This window comes from Alternaria dauci, chromosome 5 (assembly GCF_042100115.1).
Source record: "Alternaria dauci strain A2016 chromosome 5, whole genome shotgun sequence".
Lineage (NCBI taxonomy): Eukaryota > Fungi > Ascomycota > Dothideomycetes > Pleosporales > Pleosporaceae > Alternaria > Alternaria dauci.
Window position 1 is genome coordinate 1669961 of NC_091276.1, and position 26608 is coordinate 1696568.

Below are 26608 nucleotides of genomic sequence, written 5' to 3' on the forward strand. Positions count from 1 at the left end.
CTTGGACCGGGGCTTGCACTGAACAAGCCTATCTGTGGCATTTTGGGACTCTTCCGCACGGCACCTTCTTGCCTATTTCCAAGGTCAAGTCGTTTCGGTATCTGCGACGCGCTTGGTAAGGGTGGGCTTCGCAATCCCGTAGCCATGTGCTGCGGTCCCTCGTCAGTACGGCTGGAAAGGTCGTTCATTTCATCGAATTCGCCCTATTCAGGTGTTAGTTCGGATAATGCGCTTGCTTCCTACATAGGCAGAAGAGTATTAAGCGCCAACTCAAGGCTACATGTGTAGGCGGTAGAACACTATATGCTGTTGCTATTTCCTCCTGCCCAGGGTACTTTAAGGAAAAAACGGAGAGACAGAACGTACTATTATATGTTAGCTAGATGTTTGAGCTGTCATCATAGAGGCTACTTTACCCTTCTTTTCCAAAAGCAAATTCTGGACGTCCTCCAAATGGTGCTCAAGCATGTCATCCAAACTATCCTTGGGTGATTGGATAAGATGGCCAAGCTTCTTGCGCATCTTACGTTGGCGACTCGGGTTCCAGACGAAGTGACTATTCTTCACAAAGATCATGGAATGCTGCAAATGTTAGCTGATGTCACGTTGATATCTGCTGGGCGGTGGTGCTGTGGTGTTGACGGGAGAGTTGCTAATGAGGATCACAGTGATGATCTCCATGGTGCGATTCTCGATCGTACTTACTGAGTAGTACCAGCTTGATATGGTGTCATCTGTGGCTCGCTTTATCGACTGAATGGTCGTTTCTCCGACGAAGCCGATTAAGCACTCAACCGCGCTATCAGCATCGGTACAGTTTTCTGTTTAGTCAGCAATCTGAAAAAACTGCCAGAAATGGGAATGGTGCTTACCATTGTGACTCAGTAGGTCGACCAGACCAAGATATGCATCTCCGATACCCATGAAAAACACTTGTGTCGCATCATTTGGTCTAGAATGATGTCAGTGACTAGTTTGAAGCATTGTCTGGGCAGCCTACTCGATGTAATTCTCCCACAGATACGCTGCAAGTTCGCGGGTTTGCTGTGCTCGAACTGCAGAATCTTCGGATCTCATATAGCCGATGATGGACTGAAATCATTAGCGGAATATACCGAAATCAGCACATTGCAGTCTCACGTCTTCAACTGTAACGACTTTCGGGATATTGACATCAATGACCTGGAAGTCATTGTTGATGGCCCAGTCAATATACCTCTTCGTAACATCAGTCTTCGTCCAAAGTCAGTGATTACACAGTACAAGACTGTAACCGTACTTACAAGCCATGTGTTGTGTAATTCTCTCTTACCAGTAACTGGATCAGAATGGTCGTGGAAGCTCGGCGGATCGTGAAAGATCACGAGAAGAGGATGTCGTTCCATAAAGTTTGGTCTGGAGAGTTTCAGCATTTGCCACTAGTGGAAGCGCCGATGAACTTACGTAGCGATAATATTGTGCTCGAAGGTTTGCGCTAGACCTGCCTTGTTTATCTGCAGTGCAGGAAGCGGAACCATCGCGTGCTCTGAAGCCAGTCGTTTGCTCTGCCATTCTCGGATAACCTCATGCAATCGAATTGTATCTTTGTATCCAGGGTCTGTTTTGTCCAGATGTTTGGGATAGAGCGATTTCCAATACTTTGAATGCTGACGTTTCACGTTCTCGACAACGTAGACTGCACTGTCTTTTGGGGCAGAGAGTTCGTCGCTCAAGCGATCCGGAGGCTCCAGCATGAGCACTCTTGTTACTGCGAGCGCTGAGCGCGCTATTGATCTCAGATTGTAACCGCCTTCAAGACATACTACAATCTTCCCTTTCGCAAGTCGCATAAGCATGTGCGTCATGTGACCGTAACACGCTGGGGTGACGAAACAACCACCTAGTAGATCTCCTTCAGCCGCGTCGAAACCAGCCGAGACTATAACAAGATCTGGATCGAACTCAGTAGCAATAGGCATGACGATTTCTTGAAAAGCATATAGGTACTCCGAATCACCCATGCCGTGTTCAGCCCACGGAATGTTTACGTTCTTTCCTTCGCCGAGACCTTCACCGCAATAGTCGAAATTGCCATCCTTCAGGTTGGGATAGAAGTTTCCGTCCTTGTAGACATGCAGAGATATGTAGAGCACGTTTGGATCATCGTAGAAGGCGTGCTGAACACCATTACCGTGATGAACATCCCAGTCAAGGATCAAGACCTTACGACAGGTCTCTGGGTAATCATTCTGACATACGCGGGTGGCTATTGGGACGTTGTTGAAAATGCAGAACCCAGAAGGCTGATTGGTTTCCGCATGATGACCTGGAGGACGAATGATGGCGATTGCATTGCGTACAGTTCCTTGCACTACCGCTTTGCAGGCCTCGATAGCACCACCAGCTGCGAGCTTGGCACAGTCATAAGTCGCATGATTGAAGTAGATCGAGTCACGATTTTCAGCTTCCAGTTTCAAAGTCTCTGCAGTCATATCTAATGAAGACATTAGTCGCAATCTTTACACATAGTTGTAAACTTACGCTGCAATGACTCTACGAATGCGTAATGCTCCGGCGTATGTATAAGGAGGATCTCCGGTCTCGTAGCAAAGCGAGTCATTATTCTCCAACACTTGTCCTCTTGTTCTTCATCTGCATCGCTGGTCGCAACCAGACCAGCTTCCCGAAGTTCTTCGTAGATGGAGTGAATGCGACGCGGGTCCTCGGGATGAATATCATCGATTAAATTCATATCAGGAAGCTCCGCGTGGAAGCGCATACGTGAGTCATACACAAGGCCTGTTTTGTTGGTCGAATACGGAAGGAGAGAAGATCTTGGCTTTGGGGGTATGCGAACCTGCGGACTTGAGCGCCGAACAGGAGTGGGGCGCGACATGTTCATCTTATCCGACCACCCACTCGGTGACTTTGTTGTTCGATGTGATCCGGATTGGCTTTGAGTAGTTCCTGGCTGCAGGAATGAGGTGTTCTTTGATGGACTGTGGAATGGTAACTGCTCTCTCTTGGACAACGCTGGTCCTTTGTTGCGAAAGAGCTCGGTCGGGTTTATGGTATCTGGTACATGATCGCCATTGGGCTCCGTCGAAGTGACGATGGTGTCTTCTTCCATGGCATAGTCTTCGTCGTCCATAGCTACGTAGATGAGTAAAGCGGACGTAAAACGCCTCACTTACGGTCGCGGGCTAACAGCTATATATGTTCATTAGCGACAAGACTGGCATGCGCGATGATCACATGGCATATCTGAGTGGGCCCATGACTTTGCAGAAGTGCGCTGAACAGATAAGCCACAAGCTATGCTAGAAAACAAGTATGTTGGAGAAATGGGAAATACTTAGGGCATCGACAACCTCGTATGCGAAGAATTTGCATGGCTGCTTTGAGATACCTTTGATACTGACAGGACTGGAGGCACTTACTGACGAGATCGGTACCGCATTGAGACCCGACGTGTTGCTGATGATTTGGTAGGATATGGTAGGAGTCGTACTTCGCCGCGATTGCAGGGCAAAGGCACACAGCCTCGTTACTGATGCGCTGTGTACAAACAAAGTATGTTTTCAGGATAAATTTTCCTGCATGAGGTTGTACGCCAAGAAAAGACGAGTTCCTTGATAATGTTGTTGGTCGCGTCGTGTCGGAGTTCACTCACGCTCGATATTTGATTACGTGATACCGAAGCTGTAGCAATTCGATGTGAGGTAAAAGAAGAGAACTGATTTCTGCTTTTTGCGATAGCTGATGCTTGGCTTCAAAGTGAAGGTTAAGGTGGAGCGTAGCAATGCGAGTTCCCTACGTGGACAAGATCCATCATATGACTAAGCGGTGCCAAGGTATTTAGCGTTATCCATCGACTCTCATCTCACTGCTCCATCCATGTTACAAGAGCAATGGACAGAGTACGAAAGAAGACTTCGCAGAAAAGGAGCCTGCCGTAACAGGTGGTTTTCTAGTCTCACTATCCACTTTGCAGCACGGTCACGTTGATAACCAGCAGAGCAAGGCCACGTGTTCATCCAGTACCATTTGTCGATGATACGCTAATACTTCAGTGTGTACCTTCGCTGACTACAAATAATGTTCCGGAACCTGCAGACTTTCGGACTACATGCTTGCCCTGCACGGCTTCTCAGCATGGCTACATCTGACCGCAAAGCCGATAGTACCCACTTCCATATCTACAGATGCCGCATCACGGAAGTCACCTTGAACACCCGTTCTTCCCCGCACGATCTTTCGCCAGATCACGGGCTGTAAATAAAAGTCCGGGAACTAGACGGGAGAAAGGGATCCGCGTACATGTATATGTTCGCCCGAGTCGTACCTCGGGAACTAGGTTGCAAACAAGCGCTAGAAAACGCATCGACAGGGGCAGCTCCACTGCCATGCGTAAGGACGACAGGACCTCTCACGTTACCTCACATTCAGTTGGTCAAAGGAAGTATTGTTTGTGACGATTATTATTCATTGGTTCATGTCTAGCATAACGCATTCATGGTCAAGCCCTATTTTCTTCCCCGCGTTATCCGCGCCTAGCCGAAGGTAGTCCGGTCTTTCTGATCGGTCATGAAGAAGTGAACTCAGAGTTTGGGCAGTGCCTGGCTCTGTCCTGACTCCTAAGCGTTGCCATCAACCTTGGCAATGTAGACCAGGAGGTCAAGGACACGGCGGGAGTAACCCCACTCGTTGTCGTACCAGGAGACAAGCTTGACGAAGTTCTTGTTCAAAGAGATACCAGCCTTGGCGTCGAAGATGGAGGAGTGGTTGTCGCCGTTCAGGTCAGTGGAGACGATGTCGTCCTCGGTGTAGCCGAGGATGCCTATAATGCGTCAGAATGTGTGTAGGGATGCTATCCGAACGTGGGAGCTTACCGTTGAGTGGACCGTCAGCGGCCTCCTTGATGGCCTGCTTGATATCGTCGTAGGACGCAGCCTTCTCGATGCGGACAGTCAAGTCGACAACGGAAACGTTGGCGGTGGGAACACGCATGGCCATACCAGTGAGCTTGCCGTTGAGCTCAGGAATGACCTTGCCGACAGCCTTGGCGGCACCAGTGCTGCTGGGAATGATGTTCTGAGCAGCGGTACGGCCACCACGCCAGTCCTTAGCGGAGGGGCCGTCGACGACCTTCTGGGTGGCAGTGTAGGAGTGGATGGTGGTCATGAGACCCTCAATGATGGTGAATTTGTCGTGGACAACCTTGGCCAGGGGAGCAAGGCAGTTGGTTGTGCAAGAGGCGTTGGAGAGAACCTCGATGTCGGACTTGTAAGTCTCGTGGTTGACGCCCATGACGAACATGGGAGCGTCAGCAGAAGGAGCAGAAATGACAACCTTCTTAGCTCCACCCTTCAAGTGAGCCTTGGCCTTCTCGGTGGTGGTGAAGACACCGGTGGACTCAACGACGTAGTAAGCACCGGTCTCGCTCCATGGGATGTTGGCGGGGTCCTTCTCCATGTGGAAACGGATGGTCTTGCCGTTGACGGTCAGGTTGTTGCCGTCAACCTTGATCTCACCCTTGAACTGGCCGTGTGTGCTGTCATACTTGAGCATGTAGGCCTGGATGTGTTAGCCTGCGTTCTGCAGCTGTAGAGAAGCTCTAGCGCATCGCAAGGACTAGTGTCGCGATGCGGATGGCCATGGCTGTATTGTGAGTGCTTGGGGAAGCTTACAGCGTAGTGGGGCTCGATGAAGGGGTCGTTTACGGCGACAATGTCGACGTCGTTGTGCTCGATGCTGTGGCATGCGGTCAGCTCTGATCGATTGTATCAATGATTTGGGCGAAACGTACGCATTGCGGAAGACGATACGGCCAATGCGACCGAATCCGTTGATACCGACCTGTAAGGACGTATTAGCAGCTGTCTCCTCCCTGGTGCAGCGGGGCAGTGCATGGAGCTCACCTTGACAACCATGATGAACTGAGTGTAATGCTGCGAAAGGCGATGAGCTGGAGAAGAAGCCGGGCGATTGAATGGAGCTCACTCTTTTTATAGGGTATTAGCTGATGTAGAAGTGGTGAGAGACAGAGTTTTGTGTCCAGGCGCAGTGTTTTGTTGGGTCTGGGCTAAGGTGGGGTGCCCAGGTGAGGGAGGGGCAAGCTAAATAGCAACCAGCTTGAGGACGTCACAGGTTTTAGTTCTTTTTCTGTAATCCGATATGCAGCGCCGCCTGGGCCCAATTACACACTCCGCGCCCTCCCACACTTCCGGCCGGCTACCTGCTTGACGAGCCAAGGACAGTTGCGTACAGCCTCGGGAGGCGCATATCGCAATCACACGAGGCCGCGGACTGCACCGGAGAGCAAGGCGAGCAGCTCGGGCAGAACTACTCTGAGGGTAGCATGACCGAGGCATCCGTAGATGTCTCCAGATGCATTCGTGACTGAAACGCCAAGTGCTCTGGTGATACTGTACTCGCAGCCTCGCATAGACACTGCATATAGCTGTCCGGCCATACAGGCCCGGCACGCCACGCAGGGCATCGCTCTATCAAAACTCTTACGAAAGAAGTATATGTGCATCTCGTAATCAGCGGAAGCACAGACTAGTAGTCCAAACCACCTCTGCGCGGGTCAGGTAGCCGTGGTGGCTCTCGTGGGCAGGATCTTTTGGTCATTCGATAAGATAAAGCAAAGCGCGCAGCAGAGTCTGATCGGATCACCGGTTCGTGGGGAAGCGAGTGTTTTGTGTCACCACCGAGATTCTCTCCGCCAGGCAAAGTCAAGTATGGTTTGAGATGAGGCGTGGCGTATCCGCGGCCGGCACGATGGCACTATGATGGACAAAGCTGTGTTTTAAAGCAGTGCAAGCCCGCCACATGATCGCCTGGCCCTATGGCCATTGAACAGGATGCTTGAGGTACCTGCATATAGCTGTTGCGGCAAAGGGAAGCTCGAGCTACTGCTTGAGCTGAAGCTCGGAGTTCCAGATGACGATGTAGACCAATGCGAGCCCCGACATCTTTGATGTGCACCGACCCTCCGATCACGGGACAGCTACGGCAATTCACACGCGCCTACCAAGCACATTTGATTTGCGAATACAATTTCAGTGTTTGAAAGCGCTCATAGTTTCTACCGAGGTTTGTAGATGTGCAGACTCTGTTGACTTGCGTTGTCGGCTCCGTGCAATACTGATGTACCCCGCGCTTGAGGGAATTTGCGTGCGTTCTGGTCCATGCTACATGCTCACTCAGGTACCCAGGTAGGGGAATGCTGGGGATATGTATAAGCTATATAACTCAATTCAGATCTTTGATGCCCTCGATTCAGCATGCCCAAAGCAATTTGTCTTATTTCTTGCGATGTTCATAATGCCTGCTTCGGCCTGAAGGAGAAAGCTGGCGACCGAACAGCTCACACAAAAAGCGAGGACACTCATGCAGCAAAGGCCCTTGGCCGACCGCGTCTGAATCGAGACGATTCTGGGGAGGCTGTTCAAAATGTCGTGTATTGCGAGGGTGTCCTCACTCGTGCACCAGTACCTACATATCTCCGTATCCGGTGTCTCACCTGGGCAGAGCGCAAAAGCCGCTCAGTGGTTGGCATGCTTTAAGAGTGCTCGTTGCAGGCCAGTTCTCGTCATCAGACAGCGTTGACCTCATAGCAACCCTTGCATTGAATCCGACTGAGGCTCTTGTATCCCACGATAGATGGCTATCGCGGCCAATGAGAGGCTGGGCTTTAGGTCAACTGGGGCGCTCGGGCCACCAAAGACTGATCGTTCCACCACCTTGGCGTTCCTCCCGCAACCACATTTTGCAAGACAGCTCTCCTGGCCCACCATCGACTCCATCACCACCACGATCCATTGGCAGCTGTAGGTCCCTCGACGGGAAGCTTCTCCCTTTCTTTTTCACTTTTCGACACTCTCCACTCCGCCCGCCGCCATGTTGCGCTCATCTATCGTCCGGGCCTCGAGCTCGGCTGCCGCCATGTCATCGACCGCGACCCGCACTGCTCTCCCCAGAGCTGCCCCGGTAGCCTGCCAGCTCCAGCAATCCCGCCAGGCCCATGCCATCTCCAACCCAACCCTCGCCAACATCGAGAAGCGATGGGAGGACATGCCTCCCCAAGAGCAGGCCGACCTGTGGATGACACTTAGGGACCGCATGAAGACCGACTGGAAGGAGTTGACCATGCAGGAGAAGAAGGCCGGTGCGTACAATCCCATGGGGCGCATCTAGGTGCTGCGAGCGCTCGTATGACGTATCTTGTGTTATGGACGAGGTACCCGAGCTAGCCCGCGGCATCTGGTGCGCGCTACGCGAGGTCATCGCGACATACCGGAAAATTATCGATACGAACATTGCACTGACAACGTCCTCTACACACAGCCTATTTCATCGCCTTTGGCCCCCACGGTCCCCGCCGACCCCCGCCTCCGGATGAGGGCCGCAACGTCTTCCTCCTCTCCTCTGCCGTCATCGCCGGTGCCTTTGCCGTCTTCGCGTTCAGCCGCATGTTTGCCAGCCCCATCCGACCCCGTACCATGACAAAGGAATGGCAAGAAGCCACCGAGGAGTACCTAAAGGTGCGTAACTCCGACGCTGTTGACAAGCGCCCCTCCTACACGTATCAGTACTAACACGTCGCAGTCGCAAGGAACCGAGCCCATCACCGGCTACAAGGGAATGATGGTACAGAGCAAGTCGGAGAAGGACCTGCCAGCCAGGGAGAAGCTCAATGACGAGTAAAGAGTCCGAATAGAAGCGTCACAACAAGCACCATACCAATACCGATACCACATTTTCCTTGGGTCAATTCCCGTTTGGTACTGTTTGTGTCACATACAACAAGATCGAAAGCGTTCCGAACGGCTGTCGATCGACCATTGTCATAATAGTCCTCATTGTACAGAAATCCAGAGGCTTTTCGCGTTTACCTAACCATTCCCAACTCTCGTCACGTGCAGGAGCACGCTGTGCGATTTGCGCAACTCTTACACCAAGGCTCTACCCTCGTCACGGCAGGTTGAACCATGGTAGCCAAGTGACAGCTAACTGAGCACATGGACTAATATGCTCGTCATCATGTAGTTTATCCCGAATGCCTTGAACAAAGTTGAACGCGCTTCTCAGCCTATCGATGAGATTACACATACCGTGTCGCTTATGCTAGATGACGAACGGCTCTTCTGTTATCCTCGCTGTACTATCTGGAATATAAATGGGTCCTTTTGGTCTCCTAGCTGAAAACCCTAACACTATCGATGATGGTGATTTCTTGAAGCACAACCGCCTGCAAAGTCATCATCACAGAGAACACTAGTACAAGAGCACGCATGACAGATCGGTAGTCAACACGTGTGCACATCGGGTAATACATGCGACAACCCGGGGAGGCGCAAACAAGAGATATTGTGTCAAAGGTGAGAACAACACGCCACATGGAAGCCATGTTACGTCAACTGGTCATTCCATAAGCATGAAATCATACTTGGAAGTGTAGGGTTACATGAGTAGGGCTGATGTTGCAGAGATGATATGTTACACAACTGACAATAGTGGTTTGAGCATACATGACCACATCCGCGGCCGAGGGCAATCTTTGCGGCACACATCCAAATAAAGCAAGTCAGATTTGTAATGGCATACTTCCAACCCCCAGGGCAGCAGCCACGGCCGCGGTCACGTCACAGTGCGAAACTTGCGGTCCAGCTGAGCCCTGAGCTGGGCCCTCACAGTGCCCATGTATGACCGCGACCTCCATGTACATATGTATCATCGAATACCAAACAAAATCTTGATTCCAGTAGAGCACAGACAATGGTCGTCCGAGGTCTCTTTACGACCGAACTTTGCGAATTACAACAACCAGTCGTGTAGAACAAGTCAACATGTTTGTCGCTCTTTAACAATATGTACGAGGCCATGGCTTCCCAGCGGCTCGCGAGAGTACGTTCAGTCATATCATTAGTGCTCGCAGTTTGACTCCTTTGGGCTACACTCGAAACTGCTCGCACGCTTAGAAAGCATGCTGTAATAGACCTAACACGACGATCTGCTACACACTTCATCCGAAGGATGAACTATGATCCTGACTCGAACGAATGAGGGTTTGGCGTAAGACTTGTCGTTGGAAAGATGGTAAGTCTGTACACGGGCTGTTGTCATATATGTGATGCTCCAGAAGACTGACCGATACTGGATACAACAAGCAGTTTTTAGATGGTGTGTGAATAGTATGATCTTCCATCCTGTGGTAGGTACCGGATAAAATCCATGTAGTTTCAAGAAACTGGTGTACTTGCGATTGTTTACTACGATTCTTCATATTCGGTCGTGCATGCGGCATGCCATGGTAAGCTGCAGTGTTGATTCTTGCTATCAACAGTACGGTAGCTTGAAGCAGTCTTTATCAGTCAATTGATCCCAACACACTGCTGGAAGCTAGGAATTCTTGAAGTACAGAGGACAGAGGTGAATGACTGCATAGGCTGAAGACTGATAGGTATACGGTACACATGCGTTGGCTACTAATATACCAACAGCCACTATAGACAAGACGTTCTGACTTAGACCCTTTACATCGATTGCAGTTTGTGTAGATGCTGTTCTAGTTGTTCTCGACCGTCGGTAACTCGCAGCTCTAGTTCTATGTTTTGTCTTAGGTTTGGGAGTCGGTTTCCAGGCTTAGGGAGAGGACTTCTAACCGCGAGAATCCAGTTAGCATCTGTGTACATGAGGTTTCCATTGAACTCTTCCTAGACGTACGGAATGGCTGCGACTTGGTTTAGGGATGTAGACTAATGTCCCTTCAGAGACATGTTCTAGGGCATCCCTCTTCACCATTTGATCGTGTTGATTCGACGCAATAATGTGTTTGCTACAAGTTCCACATGTTGGTTTATTAGGTTAAGTTATAGGTAGCCAGTCGCAGCCATTCCGTACGTCTAGGAAGAGTTCAATGGAAACCTCATGTACACAGATGCTAACTGGATTCCCGCGGTTAGAAGTCCGATTATCACGAGCAGGGAAAAGGCCGAGGTTTGTTGAACAGGAAAAAGCGGTCTCTTCATGCACGATAAGTTACAGGAAGCCACGCATCAAAGCACCCGCTTAAAGTCCCACAGTTTCAGAGGTATATCTTTTGTACAAAGTGAGACTACCAGCGAATTGCACTAGACACTCTGGCCGACTCTTCACCCACCATCAAAGTCCGTCTATGACTTCTCGAGCTCAGCAAGAATCTTCTCTCCCTTGGCGCGTGCTGACTCGAAGTCACCAACCATGTAGAAAGCACCTAGAGTTGTCAGTTGTACGCTGTGAAAACGGAGATGGAGGACTCACCCTCGGGAAGGTCGTCACCCTCACCAGTCAAGATAGCCTTGAATGATCGGATGGTGTCCTTGAGGTCGACAAGCTTGCCCTCAATACCAGTGAAGACCTGGGCGACAGCGAAAGGCTGGCTCAGGAAACGCTGGATCTTACGGGCACGCTCGACGGTAAGCTTATCAGCTTCCGACAACTCGTCCATACCGAGAATGGCAATGATATCCTGGAGCGACTTGTACTCCTGGAGAATCTGCTGGACGCGGGTGGCGGTGTCGTAGTGGTCCTGACCGATGACACGGGGGTCCAACATACGGGACTTGGAGTCAAGCGGGTCGACGGCGGGGTAGATACCCAACTCGGAGATACCACGGGACAAGACAGTGGTGGCGTCCAAATGGGCGAAGGTGGTAGCGGGAGCAGGGTCAGTCAAATCGTCAGCGGGCACGTAGACGGCCTGGACGGAGGTGATGGAACCCTTGGTGGTGGTGGTAATACGCTCCTGCATGACACCCATGTCGATGGCGAGGGTGGGCTGGTAACCGACGGCGGAGGGGATACGACCAAGAAGAGCGGACACTTCGGAACCGGCCTCTGTAGGGTTGTTAGAACTCAAATCGACGCAGGAGGGGGAGGGGGATGACGTAAGGGTAAACCTGAATATATTATCTATAAAGAGAAGCACGTCCTGGCCCTCTTCATCCCTAAAATACTGAAGAAAAAGTTAGTGTTGGTTGCATACACTGTGTATTGGGGACTTACTTCGGCGACGGTGAGGCCTGGTGTGGCGGGGTTAGTACGTGAACACGACGTGATGAACATGAAACAGAAACGATAACAGGCGGTGTGATGAACATGAGGCGATGTGATGAACAACAAAGGCGAAGTGATGAACGTGAAGTAAGAATGTTGGTCCAAGAATCGAGCGACTCGATTAGAGGCGGGCGTTGGCGGCGACCCTCCTCTTGTGTGTCTCGCGCTTCTTATGCTGTCCCAGGTCCTATGTGGAAGCAAAGTTCTTGACGCAATCATGACATTGGAAGAGACCGGAAGCCCGGGCAGCCTGTCGAATGAGGACGGCTTTGCAAGACGGAGGCCTCACGACGCCGTCCACCTTGTCGGCATGTGAGATGGTCCCGAGGTGCCTGTCGAGTGCAACCTGGGTGGTGAGGTCTAAGTCGCAGACGTCGCAGCGGAAGCGTTGTGCGTCCTTTGCCCGCTTCCTAACCCTCGCTGCGGTCTCGAGGTAACGCTCTGAATGTCGCTTGTTCCAGGCGTTGACCCGAGCTCGGTCTTTGGCATGGTAGGCATCGAGGTCCTTGGCTTTGGCGTCGGCTCGAAGCTTCTTCTGATAAGTCCGCCTATTCCGAGTTCTCAGGGCAGCGACCATTTCGAGCTCCTCGAAACTCATATCGAGGTCACCCTGTATGCCCTCGTTGAGACACAGGTGGGAGCAGAGAGGCGTCCAGGTGACATCCTCTCGCTTCCACAGAAGGAGATGCTCGAAGTACGAGTCGGTGATCGCGGGGATCGAGGCAAAGAAGAGAGAGGCGAAGAGGGCTTCGAGGATGAGGAAGCGGGCTCTCACCCTCGGAGCTAGGCCTGGGGTAGGCGCAGGTGTAGAGCAGAGGAGGCCACGGTGTTCGACGTGGAAGCCTTCCTTGAAGGCCTGCTGGACAAAGCGAGGAGCCTGTGCGCAGCCAGGCTTGTAGTGAGCGAGCCTGTAGCGGACGCCATACTCTTCCTTCGTGCCCGAGCCGACGTAGAGACGAGGCTTACAGCCAGCCTTGGCCATGACGACTGCATAGACCGCCCATAGTCTGGGACCGGCTGTGGGCAGCGAGGTGAAGTAGTCGATCGGGGGAGGTGTAGGCGAGTCGAGCACCTCGAAAAGGTGAGGGGGGAAGGTGAGGGGCGAGCAGGCAGCGACGCTGTCATAGGAAGAGCGCTCGGCGAAGAGCACGCCATACTCAGGGTTCATGTACCAGTGGGGAGCCTGGATCTGTGCCAGCTTGAAGGCGAGATCGTCGACGAGCTGAGCGAGAGGGTCGAGGTGCAGCAGATCATCGCTGTCGAGATCGACGGCGTCCATCTCGTCGTCGTCGTCAATGTGCTCGTACGTACTGTAGTACGCCTCACGGTCGTACGTCTCACTCTCGTACTCATCATCGTCGTACGTCTCGCCGTCGAACAGCTCGCCGTCGTACTCCATGGTGAGAGCGATGGTGAGGTACGGGACGGAAGGAGCAGACGAGGCGAAGGTGAGGGTGTGGAAGAAGCAGCCTCTACAGAGCAGACGAGAGCGAAGGTGAGGTGGAAGAAGCAGCTCTCGGTCGAGCAGGCGAGGGACGTGTTGGCGCCATCGTATGACGCGATGCCCTCGGGCCGTGGCTGAGGAAGGCGCCCTCAGAAGGGCGGGGGAGGTTGTGTACAGGAAGGTGCGATGGTACAGGAGGGGAGGGTACAGGAAGGTGCGAAGTTACAGGCAGAAAGAAAGTACAGCGAAGAGTTTTACATGCGGGATTTACAGTGCGAGCTTTACAAGTGAGAGAGTACATACCAGTAAGAGCGACACGGGCACGGGCACCCGGGGGCTCGTTCATCTGACCGAAGACGAGGGCGACCTTGGAGTCACCGTCAAGCTGAATGACGGAAGTCTCCTGCATCTCGTGGTACAGATCGTTACCCTCACGGGTACGCTCACCGACACCAGTGAAGACGGAGAAACCACCGTGGGCCTTGGCGATGTTGTTCTGCCTGCAATTAGCTGATGCTCAGCCTGTAGACAGTGTGTCTCCTTACAATCAGCTCCTGAATGAAGACAGTCTTTCCGACACCAGCACCTCCGAAAAGACCAATCTTTCCACCACGAGCGTAAGGAGCCAACAGATCGACAACCTTGATACCGGTAACGAGGACCTCAGCGGAGGTGGATTGCTCGGTGAACTCCGGGGGGTCGGCGTGGATGGGGGCGTACTTGGTGGCCTTGATGGGACCACGCTCGTCAATGGGGTCACCAGTGACGTTCATGATACGACCAAGGGTACCGTGACCGACGGGAATCTTGATGGGGGCACCGGTATCGGTGGCCTTGGAACCGCGAACGAGACCCTCGGTACCGTCCATGGCAATGCATCGGACGACATTCTCACCCAAATGTTGCTGTCTTGAATCAGTGATGCTGTGCCTACTTGTCCGATTCTTGGCGTCCTTACAGCAACTTCGAGAATCAGCTTCTGGTCGCCGTTCTGGGTGGTGACAGCGTTGAGAATGGCGGGTAGCTGCTCGGTGTCGAACTTGACCTGTAATTGATTGTCAGCGGCCGGCGTCTTGACGCCATGAAAAGTTTTCGAAGGAAACGGAAAAGGCTGACGTCGACGATGGCTCCTGTATGTAGTTAGTATAAGTCGCTTGATATACACTGGTCCGACTTACCAATGACTTGATGAATCTTGCCATCCTTTGTTGCGTCGGTGCTGGCGAAGCGGGCGGAAAGCGCGGGGGCGAAGCTCTTCTTCATGGGCGAAAATGCGCTGCGGCGGATGGCCGGCCTGCGCATGGAAGCGCGGAGCGCCTGCTGGATCCCACTGTTGAAATAGGCGTCAGTCCATCTCAATTCATCATCAATTGGACTCAATGGGCGGTTGGCTTACCTCTTCAGCATTGTGAGATATGTGGTAGACGGATTGGTGAGTGGAGAGAGGGTGGGTTGGTGAGGAAAGAGCTTCTCACAGCTCGAGAGGAAAGCGGACGGCGTTCCAAGAGATCCGTGCGCGACTAGTGCCCACGAGGTTAGTTAACGCGAGGAGACAACCCCAGGATCGCATCGTAACCTCTCCCACGACATTCCGAATACGTGTTTGTACGATCCATGTTCTTCGGGTAGTATTGGACCTTGAACGACCGCACCTAAATATTACACAACCATGCTCTCCGTTGATGTTGCGACGCCTCCTCGCCTTCCGATTCGCCCCGATTGAACATCCGCATCGGAACCACAGTTGTGACTGGCTTCAATTCACGAATAACATAGCCTAAAGGTATTCGCAGATGAAAACAGTACACAGCAGTCTAGTCATCCCCTGGTTTGGAGACTACAAGCAGACCGTTACTCTGTGTAATGCCGAATTCCTCAACCCTGTATAATTCAAACGGTCCGAGTAGAGTGAATCAATTGAGCGCCTGTTCCCAGCAATTTTGCCTAGGTACCTTGATTTCACAATGCCGTCAAGACTTTAGGCTAGAATGGGCTCAATATTCCCGATTCATGTTTTGCACCATGATGTTCCCTGAAGGTCTTCGCTAGGAATTTCATCGCAGTACCACACAACAGCAAGATGAAATATCCTCCACGTGTCAGATACCACTATACTGTGCGCGGCCTGCGTTCCACGCCAAAACGTAGCCTAAAGGTATTCACCTGGGCTATCACTAACAGCCTGCTCTGTGACAGGAAGATGTAGGCTCCAATTACCAGGCAAGAAATATGGTGTGAATAATATATGCCTAGCGTTCAACCAGTTGTTAGCTAAGAGTAACAAGGCCATTATTCTCTACATAATGTCTTGTCCTGTAGTTGCCAACTAGCAGGACATGTGACAGCAAACGACTTATACAAGAAGCTAGGACAATCATCAAGCCGACGAAAGGTCTCAAGTCGTTGATGCATATTTTGTTATTAAAATACCACTGAAATACGATAAGTTCAACATTGGCTTTATTAGTATAGCAATATAAAGATGATGAAAATTATGTGTAAACTAAAACGTACCCTGAAGGTCTTCGCTACGAAAATAACTGCTGTACTGTACCACTGTAGATGATGTATACTTCAAAGTTGAAATGTGTTGCGTATATTTTACATGTTTTCATAAAGAGAAGTATCATATATATACAAGTTTTCATCTACTCTTTTCCATCTTTGGTTTTCTTGGCCCGACGAAATTGCATAGCGCGCCGCAATTCACAGCAATAACCTTCCATCCCTCGGGCACCACCCCGAACTCCTCGTTCTCTTTCTCTGTTGCACTCAACTTCCAAATCTTTCCTGTTTGTCTATCAAACCACTCCCTTCCCTCCTCTGTCTGCACTAGTTCGCGCAAAACGAACTTCGTTACAGCATTGCTGTCTTTGGGGCTGATCGAATCGGGGAGCTTCTGGATATCCACGTCGAATTTGCGTTTACCATCTATCTGGACGACACACTTGAGCGTCGTAGTGAGGAGTGGTATGATGGCTAGATCGGCGATTGGGAACCTCTTTGCGAAGACGGTTTGTACGCTGCCTTCGTGCGTTTGAGATGTGGTACAGGTGTTTAGTTGGTGCCAGGCTTCCTCGGCAACACCAGGCGCGATTGGGGCGAGCATACGGACGAGGTGTGCCATAGAGTACCACTTGAGATATGGTGTGATGTGAGACGTATGTGGAGTGTCCCAGATAGTATTCGTCAGCGTCATTAGATCGCTGACGATGGTATTCAGTGAGTATGTCTGCGAATACGACTCGGTGACACTGGCGATGGTTTCTTGTGTTTTGATCCAGAGCTTTGCTTCGTTTGGCTTGAGAGAAGACACTAGGCTTTCGCGTGTAGCATTCATAGAGTCCTCGCTTGTTGAAATATCCTGCAGGATATTGAGGAGTTTCTTATCAGCATGTTCCGGCATTATGAAATTTCCTACTTCATCATCAGGTATCCAGGGCGCGGTGGAAAGTTTGATGACTCGATGCAACCACCGTTGCACACCAGTGATCTTTTTCTCGTCCCACTCAAGGACGTCGCTGACAGGGGCTTGGAAAAGCATATGCGCGCGCGTTGCGTCTGCGCCATATTTGGCAATCGTAGCTCCTGGGTCCACGCCATTGTACTTGCTCTTCGACATCTTCTCAAAGCTGACATTTGGAGTAGCACCACTGGCCTTGATGATAGGTTTGGAAGGGTTTGTCAAGTCGACTTCATCTGGACGCAAGAAGCGACCATTTTCGGGATCTGTGAAGGTCTCTCCGTGAACCATACCTTGGGTAATGAGGCGTGTGAAAGGTTCGCCATTCGTCAGATGGCCCTTGGGCCACGATGGAGTGGTTGCCAGGAACTTTGATATGAAGCGCGCGTACAGGAGATGGAGGATCGCGTGCTCTACACCACCAACATAGAGGTCTACAGGCATCCCGCTATTCGTCTTTGTGGGGTCGACTAAGGCATGCTCGTTCTTCGGATCCAAAAACCTGAAGAAGTACCAGGACGAGTCCATGAAAGTGTCCATAGTATCTGTCTCTCGCTCAGCAGCTGAGCCGCACTTTGGACAAGCTGTATTTTTCCAATTCTCGTCTTCTGCTAGTGGGTTGCCTTTGCGTCCCTCGAAGAAACTGTCGGGCAAGTTCGGTAACTCGACTGGAAGGTCCTTCTCAGGCACAGGAACAGCTCCACAAGAGTCACAATGAACGATAGGAATAGGTGCGCCCCAGTAACGCTGCCGACTTATCAACCAGTCTCGAAGTCGCCAATTCGCTGTCTTCTGAGCCGGCTTCCCTGTGTCGATTATCGCTCGCACAACCTCATTCGCAGCTTGCTTTGAGGTCATACCACCAAAATGCTCGATGTCAGCAGCAACAAAACCTTTCTCAGTCATGGGTGTGTCTTTACCACTGCGCGGTACAAGTGGTAGTGGCAGGGTACCTTTCTTAGCAGATACAACAACCTTGACTGGCTCATCACCGACATTTGTTCGCCAAAAGGCATGGTCTCGCGCATCGTGGCCCGGAACGCCCATCACAGCGCCAGAGCCGTAGTCATCCAAGACATACGGGGCCACATAGACAGGTATAGAAGGTCCCGTAGTGCCTTTGACGTGCGCGAGCGGGTTGCGTGCTACAATTGCTCGCAGCCTGAACCCCTCCTTGGTGTCTGGAGGTAGTTCTTTTGCTCGCCCCATAAAGGCGCGAAGCTCTTCATCTTCGATAGCCAACTGCTGGACGATTGGATGACGCATCGAGAGAGCAATGTACTGCACTCCGAACAATGTATCAGCTCTGGTAGTAAAGACATCGACGGGCTCAAAGCGCATTTCGCTGTCGGTAGAATTGATGTCGAACCAAAGTTGTGCGCCTTCAGACTTGCCGATCCAGTTTCTCTGCATTGCAAGGACTTTCTCAGGCCACCTTCCGTCTCGTGCAAGAGCGTCCAGATCCTTTAGCAGGGGTTCTTGGAACTCCTTGATCTTCAGAAACCATTGCTTTAGCATCACCTTCTCGACCTTTGCGCCGGAGCGCCAGGAACAGCCATTGGCGTCTACTTGTTCGTTCGCTAGGACGGTTTTATCGACGGGATCGTAGTTCACAAGGGATTCGGCTTGGTAGGCTAGTCCGCGTTCATGGAGCATAAGAAAGATCCGCTGAGTATGCTTGTAGAAATAGGGATCGCATGTTCGTATTTCCTACATACATTCATCAGCCCATGCTTGACTAGGGAAATTATTTTCCGTACAGCGTCCCAGTCCCAACGTCCACCCATTTCCTTCATCTGGCCCTTCATAGTATCGATATTCTGCAGCGTCCATTTCTCTGGATGTACTCCTCGCTCGATCGCTGCATTCTCAGCCGGCAGACCGAATGCATCCCATCCGATGGGGTGCAGGACATTGTAACCCTGCATATGCTTGTATCTGGAGAGGACATCGGATATCGTGTATACGCGCAGGTGGCCGAGATGGAGCGTGCCGGAAGGGTATGGGAACATGGGCAGCACGTATGCATTTCCTCTGTCGGACTCACGTAAGTCGTGCCATTGAGATGACAGTCGATCCCAGTGTGGCTGCCATTTAGCAGTGAGCGATTCGACCTTGATTCCTTCAGCTCTTGACTTCCTCTCCAACGTGCCCGCCCATCGTAGAGCTATACGCGGTCGGAGGCATGGGAGACGTGGGGCGCGCCGCCAGCCCACGGATTGCAGACTGAGACCACGCATCACCTTGTCGTATGCGCATGTCGTACACTTGTCGTATTCGTAGGCGGAAGGATGCGCGACCTGATCTACGCCAAGCCTCCACTTGTGAACGACTCCCACATTTTTTCGGCTTATCGATAAGGCGAGGCTCATGCAAACACTATGAATTCCTGACAACTACGAAGATGGAAATCGCGTACCCACACTGTGTCTATGAAGGACCATGGAGGTATACGCTGTTTCCTGTTCATTTAGAAATTCATGCAGGACTCAGCGAGTACCTTCAGCGGCATGTGTTCGGGCTACAGTCGAGCTTTCCCAAGCCGATGTAGCTTCTAGGCCTAGCGTCGAAACGGGGGCTAGCCCAATGACGGCATAGGAGCCCGTCGGTTCCAACAGCGCATGCAAGCTTCACCACTCATACACGGCCGCTGTGAACGCTTGAGAAAGGGGTGCTGGATACTGCCCCTATCTGCTACTCCGCTTATCATATCATATCTTCTCTCCATGGCTAGCAGGTAGAGTTGCGCGCAGCCCTTCCTTCCGCATCATGACCGGCCGCTATTCCAACCTCCCACCGCCGACTCGCGATTCCCTTGAACTTGCCTCACTAGCCTCCTCTTCTCACCCTTCGCGCCGGACTTCAGAGGACTCTTCTACCTCGGGCGCGCCTTCTTCGCGCAGACTGTCATTTGACGATGAAGACCCCTTGTCAGAACTGAACCCTGCTGGTCACGATCCGAATAGACCACGGCACAATCGCTCGTACAGCGTATCCTCGGCCTTCGACTTCGCACCCAACCTGTTTCCCCTCTCCAGCACTGCGCAGGGATATACAGCACTGGGCGCGCCCGCAAACCCAGCTCTAGATCCGTCCAACGCGCTCAACGGCGGCTCGCTAGAGAAGAACAAGAGTTTGACATACCTTAATGGTCTGTCGTTAGTAGTTGGGCTTATAATAGGAAGTGGAATCTTCTCTTCGCCGTCACAAGTCAACAAGAATGCTGGATCGCCAGGCGCGTCCCTTATTGTCTGGGTCGTGGCCGGGATACTGGCATGGACGGGTGCCGCAAGTTATGCGGAGCTCGGAGGCGCTATACCACTCAACGGTGGTGCACAAGTCTATTTATCCAAGATCTTCGGAGAGTGGGCGGGATTCTTGTTTACATGGTGCGCAGTCGTGGTGCTGAAACCAGGCTCCGCAGCCATCATCGCCATTATTTTTGGAGAATACTTAGTACGCGCAATAATTGGCGCCGAAGCCGTGGACGCGAGCACATGGTTGAACAAGGGCGTGGCTTTGGTGGGACTTGTGGCCGTCACGCTACTGAACTGTGTATCCACCAAGTTGGGCACCAGGAGCGCCGACGTCTTCATGTTTCTAAAGTTCTTCGCACTTACAGGAGTCACAGTCATCGGCATCATAGTTGCAGCGACAGGGCTGTCATACAAGGGCGACGCGAATCAAGACTGGAAGAACCGCGGCTGGTTTGAGGATACTAGCGAAAATGTTAGCAACTGGGCTGTGGCGCTCTATGCCGGGCTCTGGGCTTTCGATGGTTGGGACAACGTAAGTCGAGACTTTCGCGATTCCCCAACCTCTACTAATGGTACCAGGTCAATTACGTGACTGCCGAGTTCAAGAACCCGACCCGCGATCTGCCCCGTGTCATCCACACCTCTCTCCCACTCGTCATACTCTGCTACATCCTCGCCAACATATCCTATTTCCTCGTACTTCCCACCTCCGTTATCGAATCGTCCAACACCGTCGCTGTAGCCTTTGGATCACAAGTTTTTGGTCCTATTGGCTCGCTCATACTCGCATTGTTTGTCTCGGGATCGTGTTTTGGTGCACTGAACGCGACAACATTCACATCTGGCCGCCTTGTCTACGCTGCCGGCAAAGAAGGTTATCTTCCTTCTCTATTCGGGAATATTGGTCTAGGAAAGAATCACAGGGCAATCCGCTTGCACAGCATGAACTCAACACAAGGGAAGAGCAAGATACCAAAGAAGCTAGTGAGCTGGTTTGCAGACGCTGATGCAGGCTTCTTCTTCACGCCTATTTCCGCAATGGTGCTCAACGCCGCTCTAACTGCCGTTTACATCGTTGTCGGCAGCTTCGATACTCTCGTCACCTTCTACGGTGTAGCAGGGTACGCGTTCTACTTTCAAACAGTACTTGGCCTCATCATCCTTCGCGTCCGCGAACCGGATCTAGAACGTCCGTATAAAACTTGGATCACCACGCCCATCATCTTTTGCTGCGTTAGTCTCTTCCTGTTGAGCAGAGCCGTGTTCGCGGAGCCATTGCAGACGTTACTCGTCGTAGCGTTTATGGTAGTAGGCTTAGTGATTTGGTTTGCTTGGGTGGGAAGGCGTAGAGGGAAAGAGCAGAACAAGTTTCGTATGCCTGAAGAAGGCAATGAAAAGGTAGGATGGAAGTTTTGGCAACGTTGGAGACGATGAATTAGATAATGTTGTCCTGTAGTATAAGCGCCATGGTTGTACAAGTTACGCAGCATTGAAGGAATGATATCGATGCGTACGTGTTCTGTTGTACCGCATTCGTCATCCGTGTCATCGCACAGCAACGCACCTCGTTTCACTTTGAGATGAAGGGAACGTACATCAACTGGACCGGCTGGGCAGTGGAGAGGTCAAGACCCTGGCATCGTTCACGGATGGAATTGCTGGCGAACAAGCCTACGTAACCACATACTCGATAGCGACGCCCAGCCACGTGGTAGTCACACTATTATACGTTCGACTCGCCTGCTCGAGACCAAAGACAGATCTGCGCCCCACTCGCACCCAGGTCCCAGTCCAGGCTAAGACATGGAATACACTGCCGGTCCTTGCACGCTACCTAGGTATACAAGGGAACAATCAAGTACCCTGTAGTTGGCTAGGTAGGGTATCGCCACATGGGGTGAGAATTAAACGCCCCTGTATTTGCCTACGAAGGGTATCGGTGGATAAGAGAAGGATTGATTGCTCCCTCTGTAGTTGCCTGAGTAGGGTGTTTGATTGTTCCCTTGAGTGGCGTGCATGGATGAAGGCAGAAAAGTGGGAACGGGTACATGGATCGAGCAGATCAACAGTTGCAACCCTATGTTGGGTAATTATGGAGTCTGTAACTCTTGAATAAAAAGTAGATGTGTATACCTTTAAGGTAGGATTTGGTCTTTGTATCACCTTTCCGTCATACTCATGGCCGCATCAACGGTAATAGAGTCAGTTACTATGTATACCCCCGGGGTACATTTCAAGCGAATAGTACAAAGGGATCGAGATGGTTCGCATTGGCTATCAACAGCTCGCGGTATCACGATATAGGACGGAGGTGTCATGATAAGAAGAGATGGTTTTAGTTTGTTTGTATTCTTGCTGCTTTCGAATTGTACTAGCGAGATTGACTATACTACGACGTATCAAGGCCGACCGCCTTCTTGGACAATTAACGGGCTCAATGATGAGACAATGGGAAGGTAAACGACACGTGAAGAAGGCAACTGTGGGAAATGGGAGGGAGAGCGGGGCTGGAAAAGGTGCGGGTATAGAGAGCGGATGTACTGTGCCCAGTTCCGTAGCAGGGTGCGCAGCACCGGTGTTCGTGAACGAATGTTCGTATCATAAGCAACGTGACGATGGAAGTCCGGACGGGTCTGAAAGCCTACAGTAAGCCCATGGTCTTCATGCGACAAAGCCAAGACGGCTTGAGCGAGACGCTGTCGCAGGAGTTGTGCAAACGTGAAACCGAAACTGTAACGCCTATGTGGGTATGTTGCCCAGACGCGAACCACCCAAGTCATCAAAGCATAGAAACAAAAAATCCAGGAACCTGCATCTTCCCAGTTTATCGTACAGCGGCTCGTCGCCGAACCCGGTCTAGCGGTAGAAAGGAAAAAGAGACCCTCAAATGCACTCGCATGCCTCAGATCCAGCCATTGGGTCGCGGATTGCGTGACATTGTGCCTGCACCAAGTGGAATGCAGGCTGTGGGCGACGGAGATGCACGGCCACTGTTTGATCGTGCGAGGTTGGCAACCGACGCGGGCGTTGCTGGTTGTGATGCTGTAGTGGGCGAACCAACTGATGCAACGGGTGTCACAGGGTTCATCCGCAGTCCGCTTATGCAGGCAGGTGCGGGGATAACAGGCTGTGTAGGGGTTGCGAAGCGTGGAGGAGGGTTTGGCGATTTTGGTGGCGGGGAAGGTAGCAACTTCTCGCGTTGGGCTTGGAGGTGGGCACTGGACTGAGCTGCCGGTGTGAGAGGGAAAGCTGGAGTCCGTCCCGGGCTGTTTGCCCTGGGCTGAGTTGGCGAGTCACCACGCGGGGGCGGTTGGGGAAATGTGCTCGGGCTGGGCGTCTCTTCCGATGGTGATGTGCTTGTCGTAGAAGGCTTCTGGATTGGGAGACCTAATGAATCTTCACTTGAATCAGTGAGGCCTCGATTCAGCGGAGGTACATCTCGTTCAGCTCGCGTGTATTTGGCTGCTGCAAGTGTTGCAGGCGCAACTGAGAAGCGGAGACCAATTTGAACTGTCGCGCTACTATCGGTACTCTGCATGCGTTGGTGCCGTTCTGCAAATGGTAGTTTTGGCTTGCTGAGGAAGTCGAAAGCATCGCTGACATTGGTGACCGAGCTTCGTCGCGTGAAGCGCCGTAGGGCGAGTTTAGAAACCGAGGAATCGTCCGAGGTAGTTTTGGGATCGTAGACAGTAGGAGGAAGGCGAGGTACCTCTTCAGCACGTGTGGGAAAAAGAGAGTAGCTTTGCTTGCGTTCATGTGTTGTAGCGTCATTGTCCAGAGCAGGTGGTAGAGGCCACTTTGTGAGATCAATCGGGCTTCCAGGTTTAGTCGATGCCGGTGTCAAAGCTCGCTCTGGTCGTTCAAAGTACTCGGAGTCAAAGTCACCACGGTTTTTCTCTGGCCCGACATCGATCAGGCCTTGTTGGCTGTGTAACCGATGAGTTGTTTGTAGTGCCATTGGGCCGCTGATCTGCATTTCCAGGTCACTAGGGCCGAAGAATCGGAGTTTTGGTCGTTTTTGTTTCGCGGGAGCCTTGAGCTCTTCGATGGGACGAATGACCATCCGTGTCGCATTTGTACGAAGAAAGACATGGAAGAAGGTGATGACTATCCCAGAGGAGAATAGCGAGATTTCTGCGACCCGAGAAGCGGCCAGTGCTTCCATAAATTCTCGTCGAAGAGACTGTACTTCGACTGGGATGACGAGAATCTACGATGGTCAACTAGAGAAGCCAAGGAAGGAGTAAAGATACTCACGTAGATAAGTGCGGCCACAATCAAGAAATAGGTCATGCGCGAAGCTGAGATACGCTCATTGTGATCGAGCTCCGGCGTTCTCATTAATTGGATGCTGATCAGAGCAGCTGCCAAAAGCAAGAGAAAGACAAGAACCGAAAGAAAAACCAACATGAGGAGATCATATCGCATAGGAAACCAGATGAGACCGCCGAAGCAGGTGTTTGGTGATGGCCAGGCGACTGTTGGCATCCAGGTGAGCAGAAGCATGAACGATATGACAGCGATACATATTATTGTGTTCCATTTGCCGCGTGGAGCGAATCGGTCTTTTGAGTAGGCTCTGACCACGACTTCGATGCCGAAAACCAAGGTGATGTACCCGATCAGAAATATAGCTGCCGCTCGTCAGTCGCTTCATCCGCAGATCGCACTTTGCGCTAGGCGTACCAGGGAAAGTGATCATTGCCAGTCCGCGACAACTCCTAGAAAACACACTTTGGAGTGTAGTGCCCTGCACTGATACGAAGATGATTTGTTGTAAAACGGCACCGCAGGCCAATGCGAGTGGGAAAGTCTCAGCAGGATGAACATTGTGCAGAGCATTGAACCTCCTATAGTTTGTTAGTGATGTTGCCACCCTCTTCTACCTTGTACTTACTTCTTCCTGGGGAGGACCTGGAGAGCTGCAGCACGCCGTGCGTCTGAGACAATGCGATGGACCGTCAATAACGTCAAAGCAAGGCTAAATGCTCCCAGGGTAAGATGTGTCGTCCGAAGCGTTTGTACTTGCTGCAGCTGTAGGCTTGCGATAAGGGTCCTTGTCGTGTTTGTTTGTGTCCAAGGAACTTGACGGACGGCCGAAGTGTTGAGAGTCAAGTTGAAGTGCGATCGGGCCTCGAGCTGAGGGAAATGGTCCGCCCATGATTCCATCTCGCCGGCTTCGGTTACAACAGGTGTAGAAGGAATAATATTGTCTCGCTGGTAACCAGCAGCGGCTGAAGAAAGGAAATCGACTAGGTATTCATGGAGACCGTGTGACTGACGTCGTAAACGAAAGAGTAACCAGCTCAGCGTCAAAGAAGGAAATGGCTAAGCCTGCCAGCAGAGCAACGAAAGAAGGGGAAAGAGCGTGAGCATTAGACGTAAGAGACAGGAGATGGGTACGAGACTCCAAACGGTATATGACAAAACCACTGGGCGGTAGCAGCAACGCACGGTTTCGGAACAGCGGTCCTCAGGCGTCTATCCGGTCATTGGCTGAAGGGACCCGCATTGGCAGAGATCCATTCGGTTCATATTACAGGTCGTATCATCCCGCAATGGGTGGGAGTGGGTTTCAATCTCATGCGAGCCGCTACTGCGTAACCTGGGCAGCGGAAGCAGCGAAACCCGTGTTGGTACCGTTGCGCCCAAGACTAGTCAGCCGCCTTGGAATACCTCTCGCTCTGGCCCTGCTAGATTATTGACCGGGTTGAACAAATTCTGGGTCCAGTAAGACGTCATTGCTTGACGTTGTCCAGTGGACGTGTGCGTCAAACTCCACTGAACACCTCTTTCGCTCTCGTTACAGCGCGACAGTATTCTTCAAGTTGATTCTGAGGCGCACAATTTCTTCTGACGCTGAGCACTATACTTGGATTCCTGGGAAGCTATTTCGAGCGCGGAAGCGCCGATGTAGAGAATGGCACAAAGTCGGTGGTGGTGGTGAGGTGGATGTGGTCGGACTAGAGTTCTGATGCGAGCTGGGTTTAGACTGTGCCGCAGATCCTCGCTTCAACCCTGTCCGAGACACTGCGGACTCCAGAACCCCTGTCGGCTCGACCGTCGCGGGGAGGGCCTCGCAAGTTCATGACACGGTCCGCAGTGGATTTGGCTAGCGGCAAGGTATAAGCAATATGTTATAGAGAACGGAGGGTGACGGGTAAAGCCACGAGCCAATGCTATGTCGAGTGTTGGAGATGGGACAGTCTTGCATAGTTGACCAGTAGGAACGATTCGAAGACATGAGTGTAAGATTGAAGGATGCGAGAGCGTCCATGGGGTGCAAGACGGAAGGAGCCGACTGAGATGCTCGGATGGGGTACCATGTTGAACAGCAGCTTGGCGCTGCTTGGTTCTCCA

The 26608-nt window shown here is 51.8% G+C and overlaps 7 protein-coding genes across 7 annotated transcripts; 2 read left to right on the forward strand and 5 right to left on the reverse strand.

Moving 5' to 3' along the window:
• Positions 1 to 375: 375 nt before the first annotated feature.
• ACET3X_006039 (uncharacterized protein) lies at positions 376 to 2731 on the reverse strand (the record flags this gene model as incomplete). The annotated part of the gene is made up of 8 exons (XM_069452207.1): positions 376 to 582; positions 706 to 821; positions 873 to 952; positions 1001 to 1092; positions 1141 to 1233; positions 1284 to 1395; positions 1444 to 2473; positions 2521 to 2731. 8 exons carry the CDS (start codon positions 2729 to 2731, stop codon positions 376 to 378), a joined length of 1941 nt encoding a protein of 646 aa, XP_069306399.1.
• A 1721-nt stretch (positions 2732 to 4452) lies between these two features.
• Positions 4453 to 6124, reverse strand: ACET3X_006040 (uncharacterized protein). The gene is made up of 6 exons (XM_069452208.1): positions 5983 to 6124; positions 5901 to 5930; positions 5789 to 5838; positions 5670 to 5733; positions 4872 to 5556; positions 4453 to 4819 (listed from the first exon to the last, which is right to left on the reverse strand). The coding sequence occupies exons 2-6, from the start codon at positions 5910 to 5912 to the stop codon at positions 4617 to 4619; spliced, it is 1014 nt and encodes a 337-aa protein (XP_069306400.1). The 5' UTR covers positions 5913 to 5930; positions 5983 to 6124; the 3' UTR covers positions 4453 to 4616.
• Positions 6125 to 7770: 1646 nt separating this feature from the next.
• Positions 7771 to 8862, forward strand: ACET3X_006041 (uncharacterized protein). The gene is made up of 2 exons (XM_069452209.1): positions 7771 to 8155; positions 8335 to 8862. The coding sequence occupies exons 1-2, from the start codon at positions 7888 to 7890 to the stop codon at positions 8583 to 8585; spliced, it is 519 nt and encodes a 172-aa protein (XP_069306401.1). The 5' UTR covers positions 7771 to 7887; the 3' UTR covers positions 8586 to 8862.
• A 2300-nt stretch (positions 8863 to 11162) lies between these two features.
• Positions 11163 to 14935, reverse strand: ACET3X_006042 (uncharacterized protein; the record flags this gene model as incomplete). The annotated part of the gene is made up of 9 exons (XM_069452210.1): positions 11163 to 11242; positions 11290 to 11882; positions 11916 to 11983; positions 13800 to 14024; positions 14074 to 14433; positions 14487 to 14573; positions 14645 to 14658; positions 14707 to 14858; positions 14925 to 14935. The coding sequence occupies 9 exons, from the start codon at positions 14933 to 14935 to the stop codon at positions 11163 to 11165; spliced, it is 1590 nt and encodes a 529-aa protein (XP_069306402.1).
• A 1157-nt stretch (positions 14936 to 16092) lies between these two features.
• Positions 16093 to 19291, reverse strand: ACET3X_006043 (uncharacterized protein). The gene is made up of 2 exons (XM_069452211.1): positions 18752 to 19291; positions 16093 to 18701 (listed from the first exon to the last, which is right to left on the reverse strand). Exons 1-2 carry the CDS (start codon positions 19229 to 19231, stop codon positions 16173 to 16175), a joined length of 3009 nt encoding a protein of 1002 aa, XP_069306403.1. The 5' UTR covers positions 19232 to 19291; the 3' UTR covers positions 16093 to 16172.
• Positions 19292 to 19760: 469 nt separating this feature from the next.
• Positions 19761 to 21557, forward strand: ACET3X_006044 (uncharacterized protein; the record flags this gene model as incomplete). The annotated part of the gene is made up of 3 exons (XM_069452212.1): positions 19761 to 20780; positions 20828 to 21481; positions 21546 to 21557. The coding sequence occupies 3 exons, from the start codon at positions 19761 to 19763 to the stop codon at positions 21555 to 21557; spliced, it is 1686 nt and encodes a 561-aa protein (XP_069306404.1).
• Positions 21558 to 23150: 1593 nt separating this feature from the next.
• Positions 23151 to 25417, reverse strand: ACET3X_006045 (uncharacterized protein; the record flags this gene model as incomplete). The annotated part of the gene is made up of 4 exons (XM_069452213.1): positions 23151 to 24458; positions 24506 to 24882; positions 24935 to 25098; positions 25146 to 25417. The coding sequence occupies 4 exons, from the start codon at positions 25415 to 25417 to the stop codon at positions 23151 to 23153; spliced, it is 2121 nt and encodes a 706-aa protein (XP_069306405.1).
• Between the last annotated feature and the right edge of the window lie 1191 nt (positions 25418 to 26608).